The 12,938-nt window shown below is 40.0% G+C and overlaps 3 protein-coding genes across 3 annotated transcripts; 1 reads left to right on the top strand and 2 right to left on the bottom strand.

Moving 5' to 3' along the window:
- Positions 1 to 1,484: 1,484 nt before the first annotated feature.
- tsen34 (TSEN34 tRNA splicing endonuclease subunit) lies at positions 1,485 to 4,033 on the bottom strand. Its single transcript, XM_083695611.1, has 4 exons — positions 3,368 to 4,033; positions 3,010 to 3,148; positions 2,466 to 2,741; positions 1,485 to 2,335 (listed from the first exon to the last, which is right to left on the bottom strand). The coding sequence occupies exons 1-4, from the start codon at positions 3,677 to 3,679 to the stop codon at positions 2,133 to 2,135; spliced, it is 930 nt and encodes a 309-aa protein (XP_083551737.1). The 5' UTR covers positions 3,680 to 4,033; the 3' UTR covers positions 1,485 to 2,132.
- Positions 4,034 to 4,887: 854 nt separating this feature from the next.
- On the bottom strand, positions 4,888 to 6,331 carry LOC310822923 (stress-associated endoplasmic reticulum protein 1). The gene is made up of 3 exons (XM_083695503.1): positions 6,154 to 6,331; positions 5,889 to 5,964; positions 4,888 to 5,669 (listed from the first exon to the last, which is right to left on the bottom strand). The coding sequence occupies exons 1-3, from the start codon at positions 6,235 to 6,237 to the stop codon at positions 5,629 to 5,631; spliced, it is 201 nt and encodes a 66-aa protein (XP_083551629.1). The 5' UTR covers positions 6,238 to 6,331; the 3' UTR covers positions 4,888 to 5,628.
- Positions 6,332 to 6,761: 430 nt separating this feature from the next.
- eif2a (eukaryotic translation initiation factor 2A) lies at positions 6,762 to 12,737 on the top strand. Its single transcript, XM_083695027.1, has 14 exons — positions 6,762 to 6,805; positions 7,253 to 7,322; positions 7,430 to 7,501; positions 7,631 to 7,749; positions 8,037 to 8,136; positions 8,321 to 8,403; positions 9,779 to 9,852; positions 9,945 to 10,089; positions 10,249 to 10,365; positions 10,491 to 11,065; positions 11,357 to 11,470; positions 11,566 to 11,682; positions 11,900 to 11,965; positions 12,133 to 12,737. The coding sequence occupies exons 1-14, from the start codon at positions 6,778 to 6,780 to the stop codon at positions 12,196 to 12,198; spliced, it is 1,746 nt and encodes a 581-aa protein (XP_083551153.1). The 5' UTR covers positions 6,762 to 6,777; the 3' UTR covers positions 12,199 to 12,737.
- The last annotated feature ends 201 nt before the right edge of the window (positions 12,738 to 12,938 follow it).

Genomic DNA, 12,938 nt, shown 5'->3' with positions numbered 1-12,938 from the left:
TCATGAGCTTAGGGTGTCAAAATCCATTAACACTTTTAAAAGAAACCTCAAGACACCTTTTTAGCTTAGCTTTCTCTTAATCCATTTGCCCTTCTATTTTTGTTTTCTTTTTATTTACCCTCTTAATCCATTATTATTTATATTTATATTCTATTCTCTATGTATATATGTATGTATGTATGCTTGTATGTTCTGAACTTATGTATTTTCAATTTTACTGTTAAGCACATTGTATTGCAATTTTGTATGAAAGGCGCTATATAAATAAAGCTTGATTGATTGATTGATTGATTGATTGATTGATTGATAATGGTTGAGAACAGCTGCAGTTAAAGTAGGGTAGCAGTAGGGGCTAGTTAACAAACAAAGCTAACTAGCTAGCTAGTAAACAAAACTGCCTGTATTTACCTCAGGATAGTTTGTCTCAGTCTCCGGCGCTTTTAGCTACTGAAAAACTATTTTTGCTCCGCCTCCATTCATTAACCAACCAGTCGATGGTGTGTACATCTACGCGCCAGGTCGCTCATTGAGAAATCGAGAGAGGATCGCGAACCCCTGTGCAACCTCCTCTCCAACAGTTTCGCGACCTTCACGAATTTACTCAGACCCCAGGTTGCGTTGTTGTCGATGAAGCATGAATCGGCCTTCACGCGTAAAAGAGCAGGGACATCTCTATCATGCTATGCGGACTACGTGAGAAAGGGAGGCAACAAGTGCATACGACGACCTGTCACGGTGTGGAAATCCGACTCCGTGTGATCATTTACTCTGGTGATTTAATTTTAATGATCGAGTTGAACAGCACTTATGGCTGCATAATGTTTAATTGGATAAATACTAGTGATTCTCTATATTACATAAAGCTAGCTCGATACAAATGCATATTAGCTAAATTACACCTAATTTACGAACCATAAATACAAACGCATATTAGTTAAATTGTACCCGAAAACATCCATTAAAGACAGACTCATAATTATGATTATTGCGCAATATCAAAACCCGGAAATGACCTGAAAATAGATGCTACCCGAGTAGATATTCACACCGAATCGGATTTCCCGTCCTACCGGCAAACCCCTACCAACTGACAATATTGACGATAAGTCACGGCCTTGAGGGCATTATTGCTTTTATACAACGGTTACATAACAAATCCGAAAATGGTGACAAGAAAACTATGCTTTAAGTATTTATTTTGTGATAGATTGTGGAGGTTTCTGCCCTTCGCAGAGGAATATAGTTCCCAAAACTATAAACGTTGTCAAGGGAACATACATACATCTACTGCAGCGTAGAAATATCATAATAGTTAAATCACTGTTTTGAACACCTCTCGGTCAATCACAATGCTTGTTTTCATGCTTCTTATTCAATCTTTCTGTGGTTGACAACAAATTTCAAAACAAAAAAGTAGAAGGGGAGACGTCAATAGGCTAGTGCGGAAAGCATGCAATTTGTGAAATAGGAATAGGAATAGTAGCCTGGTATTTCATAAAATATGGCAAAACATTGTAATTACACAACCTTTTCATGAAGAAAATGTTGTTAATGTTTCATGAAAAAACACAAATACATGATGGTGATACAATTGAACTCTTTAAAAATATAAGTGTGCTCAAAACCAGAGGTGTCGAGGACATAGCAATGATAAATCTATCACCTGTCAATCTAAATTCTGTGCACACGTTTTAAAGTAAAATAAGCTAAACAAGATGACAGCAATACCCCCATAAAGTCATGCTACTTTCACATTACCCTAATGCACATTTCATTGTGTCTTGAACACAGCTCTATGTAGACAGTCAAAAACACTAGGTGCAAAAACCAACTTTATTTACATCAATGCTCACATCATATTTCATACACTTCACAGCAGATTCCACTCTCTTCCAAGGAAAACTAAAGACAAGGATGATGGCTTTAGAATTGACTTTGCATCTTTAAAAATAAACTCCCAAATGTGTAAACCATACACTAAAACTCACAAACGCTTAATGGGATTCCTATGGCTGCAGACTGCCATACGACATAAGTAGCTCCCTGGTGGCCTTAGAACAATGCAAAACCTATGTCTGAAACCCTGCCCCCTGTTAGTTCCATATGCTCAAGTCTAAAGTATCACTGTAATGCTATATCATTCCACTCCACTGCAGGGATGTGTACACCACTTCCCCACTGCCATCTTCATGGCCTTCATCTGGTGAACACAGCAGAACTGTCTTCTTCACGTTAGACCCAAGCCGTGCGATGGCCAGAATGTCGCACAGGAACATTGGTTCGTGCATAGAGATGCACACAGCGATGAAATGAGCATGGAATCGGAGGGGGTCACCTAAAATGAAGTAAATACATATGAGATTCATAGACAGCCATTTCTGATCACTTAAATCTTTTTACTTTTTTTGCCAATGATAGGCTTCCTAACTCACTGGCACACAACTGAAATAATTTGCTGAGCCCACCTGGGTACACCAAGTAGTCTCCCCCAAACTTCCCAGCCGAGGTGAGGTAATAGCCCTGCCGTCTGAGATCCCTGAAGACATGGAACCTGGTCTCCGAACCCTCATCCTGGGGCATAGGCCAATCAGCTGCCAGGAAACTGTGTTCCTCAGGACAGTGACCCAAACCAGCTCTGGCTGTGCAGAGCTGTACTGCCATGCCCGAATGTGATAAAGAAAATCCAAAATCTAGACCATCCAGACGGTGTCTTACTGCCCTGTCCTTGCTTCCAGAGCCCTCTAAGAGAAAATAGATAGAACACTTAATTCAACTTATCACAGCCTTGATAAGCTGGGACAGGCTTTACACACTACAGGGCCAACCCATACTGTCCTGCGCTGGCTCAGATATTTTATGTTCACATAGTCCTTTCCAGAACTCTTACAGTAACTATGGTGGAGCACAGTATACCTCAGTTCGCTTCTGCTCTGTCTGTACGCAGACATAGCTTGATGTATAAATAATAAGTGTGGCCTGTAATAAGCATGGACCATGAGTGATGATCACCTTTTTGTTTCTCAGTCATAACTCTCAGCAGCGCTGTCTTTCTGTCATGTAATGCCAATGCATTCTGTTCCTCAAAGCAGCACTCCAGTCCAGCCTGGTACTGCTCCACTTGCTCTGGGCTCACCTTACTGTCCTCACCCTGTATACAAAAACATAAAGACAGGACATGTGCTGTGACACTGTACTTTTTCTCAGATAAACATGTAACACCATTGTAACTGTTATTTAGCACTGTTATAAACCCTGGACTATCCCTAACAAGAATGTATTGTAACAAACTGTGGCCAATACATTCAATTATCTCAATAACATTTTGTGAGAGTACTAGACAGATACAAAAAAAAATGTAGCTATTTACTAATGGATCCATGGCAGGAATAAGGGAAGCCCTGCCCAGCTCTGCCAGCAGTCGTCCCTCCTCTTGCATCAGCTCCAGCGGTCTGCCCAGTCTGCTGTTTTGACGGGGCTGTCGGCCGAGCGAGCCGACTAGGGTTCCTATCATGCCCACTTCACGGGCCGCTTTCACCTCAGCCACACGCCAAAGCAGAGGTGTGGACTCAGAAAAGTTTATTCCGATGACCTGGCAAGACTCGCTGATCGTCATGGATTCTTCGTACTCACGCTGTTTCAGTACAATTTTCATTGTCTCTGACTCCGCTAAATCCATCATATGGTTTCAGTATAGCATTCTAGCATATCGGTCGGATGTGGTCAGACTGGGTCATACTTCAGGATGACTTTGCTGTCAGTGTCTCCTCATCCTGCTCTTTACCAGCGTGGTATCAACCACATGCCGAAAAGAAAATACATTTCTGGGTGGCAGCAGACATCTGGGAAATTGATCAAGAGAGAAACCACTCGTCAAACGCAAATGAACGAGCAAGCTACGTTTTAAAGCTTTAAATGTGTGTAGGCTGAGAAAGAAAGCTTCCTTTTGTAGTAGTCAAATATTTGAGAATCAAACTGTGCGCACCTATGTGGAGCCAGCAGATTTTATTGGACTTCCGGTTTGGCGAAACCTTCAAAATAAAAGCGTATTATAAAAGGAGATTACGTTCTAAATAGAGACCAAGGGAATTAAATGAGAAATGCACAGCAAATGGGCATCGAAGCTACTTTTGTAAATGAACAGCGTGACAACGACCTAATTTTCTTAATGATATCATATAATACATTTGTTTTCTAACTAACGTCACTTATGAAGTTGTTTCAGGCTTCCGTGGAAACGAAACGTGAGTTTGAATGAATGAAGCGCGCATGCCTCCCAGTCGTAGACAGGGAAGCAGCACGTACGGAGGAAACTTATTTGACTGTCTCTCCTAAAGACCTCTTCATCCCCACAGTTTCTCTACTGTAAATACAAGAAGAAATAAAAAAAGTCATCCTTCCTTCTTCTAGCATTGTGACTGCCAATGGCCCCTGGTCCTAGCATAGATTTGTTTTTCTTATGATGACTGACGTATAGATGATTCACTTACTTAGACAAATGTACTTGTTGTAAGTCGCTTTGGATAAAGGCTTCTGCTAAATGTCTAAAATGTAAAAATGTAAAATGGAATGGTCAAGGAATGTAGCAAAAGGGTTGCTAGTCAATAGCAACAACCGCTAGCAGTTGGCGTTAAGCGATGCTCTATGGAAAAAGCTAAGAGTGCCCACTCTTTCCTACCTACTCTCTTTGGATTATTTCGGTGCGAATGGCACTTCCTCTAACCATGTGAGCGGACGTAAATTGAAGTCAGTGTGGACTTGCAATGCACTCTTCCGATTAGAGAAATAGTCCTACAACGTTCACGACGGCACATTTTTTTGCAGCAAATCTATTTCTCATAATTTGAATTACTTTTCAAAAAGAACGAGGCAGATAGGATAGATCCCATTTAAGATATTTATTTAGGCGGATTTAGTATATGCTACACACAGTGTTGCACATTTCATTACTTTGAAATCTTCTGATTTAATAGACCTTCATGTCCATTCTGTGACTAAATAAATCACTGGAAATACAGAATATACATAATATAATATATTTACTATAATATAAAGAGTATAACACACCAGATACTGGCTGTTTACAACCAAGCAGAGCTAAGAGTTGAGATATTGAGTGAAGTCACTGTGGTCTCTTGTTCTGGAATTTGAACTGACATAGGATACTGTCTGACATTACACTGTTTATTTTGGCACTTCAATCAACACATACAACAGTTGCCACAGTACAAACACATACTTCCCTGAAACAACATGATCACAGACAGCTCCTTATCATCCTTTTTACAATGAAATGGATACACATTAACATTTGAACCTGAAGTTATCACAGACAAAGCAAAACAAAATCACAACAATCTCAATTTAATGTGATTACCCAATCATCTGTGACTCAGCAGCTCGGTTTTGGAATATATAATGCTGAAACTCCATGACTGTCTTTCTCATTTAAGTAAGGCACAAGGGAAATATGACTATGGTGTTCTAACCCAGTTTGACAGTACAAAACAAGGGAAAAGAAAATGAACACAAAAAAGATGGACAGATGGCAGTTGATCTCCATCCTAAAGCAACATAAAACCACTGAATGTGTAGGTGAATGCTGAACATTGATGGTGGTATGGTCTGACTTTACATGCCCATTCGGATGCTTTGGATGATCTGGAAAATTGCTGAAAAAATCATCAGAGAACATGATTAACATTAAGCTGGGGGGGGGGGGGGGGGTGTAGGGGTAGTAACACTATCTAACTATACGCAAAAGAAATGTATGTGTTAGACTGACTCAACTCTTATGTTACTTTAATGATACAAATATAAAATCTGAAAAATAAGCACATTTGCTAGCGAACCCTCAATTGCTGATGATTGCTTGTGATTTGAAATCTCACCTGAACCACAGACTACAAATATGAATAGCGCCAGAAGCCATGGTCCCACAGCCACTTTGTCATCCGCAGGATTTCTCTGCAGAAATAGGTTAAATTAACATCAGGATATATTAGTAGGCAGTCCATTAATCGGGCAAACTAACTACTCATCACTTTTTTTTTGTTAAAAATGTAAGAAGAAATATTTGCAACCAGTGTAGAAATGGACAGCTCAATACATTATTGAATGATAACTCATGACAAGGCTGAACACCACAAAACTTACCGTGGACTTGGCCACATTTCCTCTCTGTGTTATGTTTTTGCTGTGCTTCTCGTTTGCCATGCGTATTCTCTGTTTTGCTACCATATTTAAATCGTATTACAGCCTTATAGATAAAGTATATGAAGTTGCTGTCAGTGTTGGTTATTTCCAGGGCTTGATCGCTTGCTGTGTAGAGATGACTACAGAGGCTCGAACTTGTCTACGTACACATAAACTAGACCACTCCTACAGAGGAAGGCTCTATTCCGTGGTCGTGTCATGCTTTGATCCAGTAAAAAATAATAATAATTATATATATATTATTATTATATGTATATATTATTATAATATATATATATATATATATATATATATAATTATATATATATATATTTATATATATACAATTATTATTATTATTGTTATTATTTTATATATATATGATGTATATGTAGAAAGAAATACATATTTTAATTAAACTTAAAACATAAAATTGATCAGATTAGTAGATACTTGTACAAAACTATTTTTTCAAACTGTTTTAAATTTATTAGGAATCTCCTATTTTACGATGATGTGGCAATGATACTCCCCTTTCGAATGAGTCGCATTTCCTTTGTGTGATTATTCTCTTTCCGGCTCATCATGGCGCCCCCCACACCTCTTTTAGCAGGTGGGTAATTTAATTTTGAACAGTGAACTAAATGTATTAATAATTAAAATAACGTGAATCTGGATTTTGTTACATACTAGACCCAAACGGTGTAAAAATCAATAACGTTAGAGTAACTTACACGTAACAACGTGGACCAGAGCTATGATTGAGCTAATATCATGTAGCGTACTCTATCTACTAGCTAGCTACAGTTTAGTAGCTATCCAGCATATATGGAAGCTGTCAGTAGTGTCAGAGAACCTATATGTTAGATCACTGACTGTACGAGAGACCTACTCAATCTAAAGCTCGTATGAAATCGTGACTATTAATGTTCTGAATAATAATTTAGCACGGTCTACCCGCTGGTGACAGTGTAACTGAATTCATATGAATTTTTTCAGTAGTTAGTAGACCTACTAAACTAATCGATTATACATGTATTTGGTGTTGTTGTGAATACAGTCCGGGGATCGGACGGGACATTGCTGCTCCGTGGACCACCAAACTGTGAGGAAAATGCTGCTTTTCAAAGGTGACTATATAGCAAGGCCAACGACGTAGGTAATGTTCTTGTTGTATTGCAGGTGCTTTTTTCATGGAGAGTAATAATTTCATTTGCTTAATACCTTTCATTATCAGGGACTCCCGGCAAAGTAGATATACTGCTTTCAGCAAAGATGGAACATTGTTTGGATGGTGCAATGGAGACAAGTAAGTTGCGTTGAAGGCATTTCTTCTAATGGGAGCACCAACAATTTAGAGAATTGTTGCTTTTTGCATCCTGCACTAAGGCTCTCTGGTCATCATAGCGGTTTCTCATGTCCTTTTTATGTTTGTCAGGGTCAGTGTTGTGAGGGTTTCAGATGGATCACCAGTCAGGTGTTTTGACCTGCCAAAGACTGCAGTGTTGGAATTCTCACCCCAGAACACTCTGCTGGCCACATGGCAGCCATATAGCAGTAAGTGTTGTTGCATTGCAATACAATTATGACTTTCAAGAGATTTGTTCAGACAGTGGAAAAAAGAGACACTGTTCTTGATACTGGAAAAACATGTTTGTTTAGTATTAATGTCTACATTATGCAGGCACATCAGTAGAGAAGTCTTTAATTCCGCTTGAGACTACAGATGGCATTTTGAATGGTGGCCATTACAGTGCATGGTGATTTATGGGTTATATCTGTGCTGTACTAGTACTCATATTTCTTAACTTGAGGTAATGATGTGTGTCCTTTTTTCATGTCAGAGACACAGGACAACCCACAAGGAGATCCTAACCTGCAGCTGTGGGACTTGCAAAATGGAGCTTGCCTCAAGGCCTTCTACCAGAAGAAGGTACAGGGATGGTAAGTCTGCAAATGTGTGTGTATTATGTGTTTTAACATTCTGTGAGGAAACTTTGAGGATATGCAGCTTCTGAACTCGTCATGGATCGATATAACGGCACCCTGTCAGTATAATTTCCCTCAGTGAAGCGAAACCAAAATTACTGGGTATTACATATCTGTGTGTCCATGTTTGTGTCTTCAGGTGTCCAAGCTGGGCAGATGATGAGAAGATTGCAGTGAGGAGTGTTAATAATGAACTTCACTTCTTTGAGAACAACAATTTTAGTAAGTCACTTTACTATTGGGCAGTTCTGTGTAAGACCCATGAGGATAAACATGTGAAGCATATCAAATTGGTGTCAAATAAAAGGTAAGAGTCAATAAGTAAAGGCTTTGACTTTCTGGTCAAACATGGCTAAGTATCTTAAGATAACATCTACCCGAAAAGTCCTTTTAAAATGCAACAAATCACACAAATATGGAGTGTAAGTAACTTCCATTGAGAATGATGACATGCAGTTGACATTAATGGCATTTCTGTTAGGGACCCATTTAGCCATTCTGTTACTGTCATTCTGTAACCGTATGTAAATCCACTTCACTTACTGTAGCTCAACAACCAAAACAGATATCTACAAACCCAAGGTATCAAATGATAGCTAACACCCCACTCTTTCTGCAGACATACAGTGGGGGAAATAATTATTTGATCCCCTGCTGATTTTGTTAGTTTGCCCGATTACAAAGAAATGAGCGGTCTATAATTTTTATGGTACTTTTATTTTAACAAATAGAGACAGAAATATCAACAAAGAAGTCCAGAAAAAACACATTATATAAAGTTATAAATTAATTTGCATTTGATCGAAGGAAATAAGTGTTTGATCCCAAGCAAAACATGACTTAGTACTTGGTGGAGAAACCTTTGCTGGCAAGCACAGAAGTCAGACGTTTCTTATAGTTGGTCACCAGGTTTGCACACATCTCAGGAGAGATTTTGGTCCACTCCTCTTTACAGATCCTCTCCAAATCCTGAAGGTTTCAAGGCTTTTGCTTGGCAACTCGAAGCTTCAGCTCCCTCCACAAATTTTCTATAGGATTAAGGTCTGGAGACTCGGCCACTCCATGACCTTAGTGTGCTTCTTCTTGAGCCACTCCTTTGTTGCCTTGGCTGTATGTTTTGGGTCATTGTCATGCTGGAAGACCCATCCACGACCCATCCTCAGTGCTCTGGCTGAGGGAAGGAGGTTCTTGTCCAAGATCTTATGGTACATGGCCCCGTCCATTGGCCCCTCAATGCAGTGAAGTCGTCCTGTACCCTTAGCAAAGAAACAACCCCAAAGCATAATGTTTCCACCTCCGTGTTTGACGGTGGGGATGGTGTTCTTGGGATTGTAGCATTCAGCATTTCTCTCCCTCCAAAAATCAGCAGGGGATTTTTAGTCCTTCAAGTAGTCCTTGTGCATAGAATTGTATAGTTTGTTAAACTTTGCTATCAAGGGTTTTTGTTTGGCATACACTTAACCATAACCCTATTCTTACTTACTTCCTCACACTCAGGCCCTCATAAACCAAGTATGTTCTGTGAGAACTTTTTATCTTGTGCACTTTCAAAGGTAAAGGTACACGTTATCTAACCAGTTGACATCTATTTTTCTAGATACCATTGCCAATAAGCTTCACTTGCAGAAGTTGTCAGAGTTTAAGCTGTCCCCAGGAACCCAGCCTAGTAAGGTATAAGTTGCTACATAAAACCCCAACAATTGTCTGTGTGCTGAGCTGACTTTGTTTGAGTAGAAATTAACTTTTGCATCTATCTGCTAAAGGTTGCTGTTTATGTCCCTGGAAGCAAGGCCGCCCCTTCATTTGTCCGGCTTTACCAGTACCCCAATCTTGAGGGCCTAAACTCTACTCTGGCTAATAAAAGCTTCTTTAAGTCAGACAGGGTTGATATGCTGTGGAACCAAAAAGGTTTGTCATCATTGACTTCAGATATATTTGTGCTTTAATGTTTTCTGGGGGCGTAAGATTATGGAGGATGCTGATGTGCTATTCCAGGACATTTGGAAAAGGTTGAAGAGGACTTTGCAGTTGTAAATTTGGCAGTGTTGCTTCATTTTTTTCATTTAGCCACTGCTGTGTTGGTGAATGCTAGTACAGAGGTGGATAAAACGGGGGCCTCATACTATGGAGAACAGACCTTACACTACCTGGCCATTAATGGAGAGAGCGCTGTGGTGCAGCTACGTGAGTAACTCCCTCCAATTTGCAATTCAAATTATGTCTACACAATTGCTGTACTATGTAAGATAAGATACAAGTTGTTGATGCTCTGTGGGTAATCAGTGCTTGCGTATCTGTGTTGTGAACAGCGAAGAACGGGCCAATTTACGATGTAGCATGGAGCCCTAACTCCACAGAGTTCTGCGTGGTCTACGGCTTCATGCCTGCTAAGGCCACAGTCTTTAACCTCAAGTGTGACCCTGTCTTTGACTTCGGCACGGGCCCCCGGAATGCAGTCTACTACAGTCCACAGGGCCACATCCTGGTCCTGGCAGGGTTTGGGAACTTGCGGGGTCAGATGGAGGTGTGGGATGTTAAGAAGTACAAACAGGTGTCCAAGCCCCAGGCACCTGACTCCACCCACTTCTCCTGGTGCCCAGATGGTGAACATGTTGTGACAGCAACCTGCTCCCCCAGGTTAAGAGTCAGCAATGGCTACAAGATCTGGCACTACACGGGCACAGTTCTGTACAAGCAAGACACGCCTACAGGTGCAGAGCTTTGGGAGGTTTTGTGGCAACCGTTCCCAAATGGGACATTCCCAGAGAGGCCAGTGAAGTACCAGGCAGCACCCAGCGAACTGGGTAGCACAGAGACCAGGCCTGCCCAGGCCTACCGGCCACCTGCCCTACGGAACAAACCAATCACCGCCAGCTCCAAACTGGTGAGTAAGAGGGCTAATCGGTCTCTACATGAGCTATGTCTAACTATGTAAAGTTGTCTATGCTCAGTGTGTAATACCTGTTAGTGTTAACCACTGTGAGACCAAATTGGAACTGATGAAATGGATAAGATGAAGGTGGTGTTTTTGAGAATTCAGTTTCTGATTAGGGTCTACAGTACAGTGGAAAATGTTCCATTAAATTAAGATCTGAAGAGTAGACCTAACAGTCATTCTAGACGTACAGCAATAGTGATGGATAAGATTAATAAAGAACCACTCTTTATTTGTCAGCATGAAGAGGAACCGCCACAGAACATGAGAACTGGCATTACAGGTGACAAGCAGCTGTCAAAGTCGGCTTTGAAGAATCAGAAGAAGCGAGAGGCAAAAAAAGCAGCAAAAGAGGTAAAGGTGTCGCTTTGAATTGATTGCCCCTCAATAGATGAATGAAGAGGAGAAAGCTTAAGCATTGATAAGGTTGTGTTCTTTTGTAACTGAAGGAAACTAAGGCAGATGCCCCTGAGGTCCAGTCAGACCCCTCCCCTGCTAGTAGTACCCATGCATGGCCTACCTGTGGTGACCCGGAGACTGACAAGAAGATCAAGAACCTAAAGAAGGTTGAAAAAATATGAATTAGTTACTAGCTTAGAATAACACTGCTGTAATACTTGGTGGTTACATGTAGTAAGCCTTTTACATTCCCTACAAATATACATTGGTTTATCTTTTCATTTTGTTCACAACCTTGAAATACTTTCTCACACACATCATATTTGTTGAGGAATTACACTGACCAATTTATTAAAAGTCTGTTTATGTCTAACTTACCCTCAGAAACTAAAAGCTATTGAAGAGCTTAAAGAGCAACAAGCGACTGGGAAACCCATGCAGAAGAACCAGGTATTATTCTAACAAGTGGCTTTTACCTTAATGTGGTGCTTACACCTGCCATCCACACAGTGGACACATGTTAACATTTTATACATTTACAGTATATCCAACCTCAAAGTATCAGGGAAAATGGAGAAATGCTTGAAATGCTCAAATTATTTTTGTTTTTCCTTTAGATTGACAAGATGGAAAAGGAGTGTCAACTCTTGAAAGAACTCGAGGATCTTGAAATAGGACTGTAAAAGAAAATATGTGTAAATGTGTTCATGAGAAAAATCATAAATATCCCTGTCATGCAAGAATGATCCTGGAAGATGACCAATTGTGTCTCTAGTGGACAGAATGCTGATTCGGATCTCATAAATGTTTTGCTGCCAGTGTTGACAACTTCGAAAACACCAAGGCACTATTGCTATGCAATGTATGTATAGGTAATAAAGCCAGTAATTCTATATGATATTAAGAATTGGATTGTACAGGACATAATGATTGCATCAAGGTTTTCAGCAGCCTTAAGTTTAAAATGATAACTTTCAATTAAATGTACTTCAATTTTATGTTTGAGTCAATGAATGGACTATGAAAGTTGCCATTGTTTTTTTTTTCTTGAGATATTTTTTTCCATAGATCAAAAGAAAGGGTGTTCCAAAATATGTACTTAGTATATGCTCTAGATAGAGTGCCAGAACGCATTTTGGAACACAGCCAATGATCAATGTGGTAGCATGGAATACCGTTGCCGGTAAGCATTCTGTTTGGTACAATAAAAATAAAAATCTGTTTTTGGTGCACTTGAATTATGAAATGTCATCGTCTCGGTGTAAGTGGCTTTGTGTAAGCCTGTTTATATTGTCAGACATTGCAATGATCGGAGAAACTGGCTAGAAGAGAACCTCTGCGTTAAGGGCTTGATTTACAAAACTTTACTTAAACCACACAATGTGCATGCCACTAAATCATTAGGGTTTTCCAACCTATTCAA

The sequence above is a fragment of the Argentina silus genome (genome assembly GCF_951799395.1).
Source record: "Argentina silus genome assembly, chromosome: X".
Classification (NCBI taxonomy): domain Eukaryota; kingdom Metazoa; phylum Chordata; class Actinopteri; order Argentiniformes; family Argentinidae; genus Argentina; species Argentina silus.
This window is presented reverse-complemented; position numbering and strand designations above follow the sequence as displayed.

Excerpts from the sequence above, each read along its gene's own strand:
- tsen34 (XM_083695611.1), bottom strand. The coding sequence starts at position 3,679 with ATGATGGATTTAGCGGAGTCAGAGACAATGAAAATTGTACTGAAACAG. Across the intron at positions 3,149-3,367 it reads TTCCTGCCATGGATCCATTA|GGTGAGGACAGTAAGGTGAG; the intron begins GTAAATAGCTAC and ends TTTTGTATACAG. Across the intron at positions 2,336-2,465 it reads AGACTACTTGGTGTACCCAG|GTGACCCCCTCCGATTCCAT; the intron begins GTGGGCTCAGCA and ends ACTTCATTTTAG.
- LOC310822923 (XM_083695503.1), bottom strand. The coding sequence starts at position 6,237 with ATGGTAGCAAAACAGAGAATACGCATGGCAAACGAGAAGCACAGCAAA. Across the intron at positions 5,965-6,153 it reads GAAATGTGGCCAAGTCCACG|AGAAATCCTGCGGATGACAA; the intron begins GTAAGTTTTGTG and ends CTATTTCTGCAG. Across the intron at positions 5,670-5,888 it reads ATTTGTAGTCTGTGGTTCAG|CAATTTTCCAGATCATCCAA; the intron begins GTGAGATTTCAA and ends TGATTTTTTCAG.
- eif2a (XM_083695027.1), top strand. The coding sequence starts at position 6,778 with ATGGCGCCCCCCACACCTCTTTTAGCAG. Across the intron at positions 8,137-8,320 it reads CAGAAGAAGGTACAGGGATG|GTGTCCAAGCTGGGCAGATG; the intron begins GTAAGTCTGCAA and ends TTGTGTCTTCAG. Across the intron at positions 10,366-10,490 it reads GAGCGCTGTGGTGCAGCTAC|CGAAGAACGGGCCAATTTAC; the intron begins GTGAGTAACTCC and ends TGTTGTGAACAG.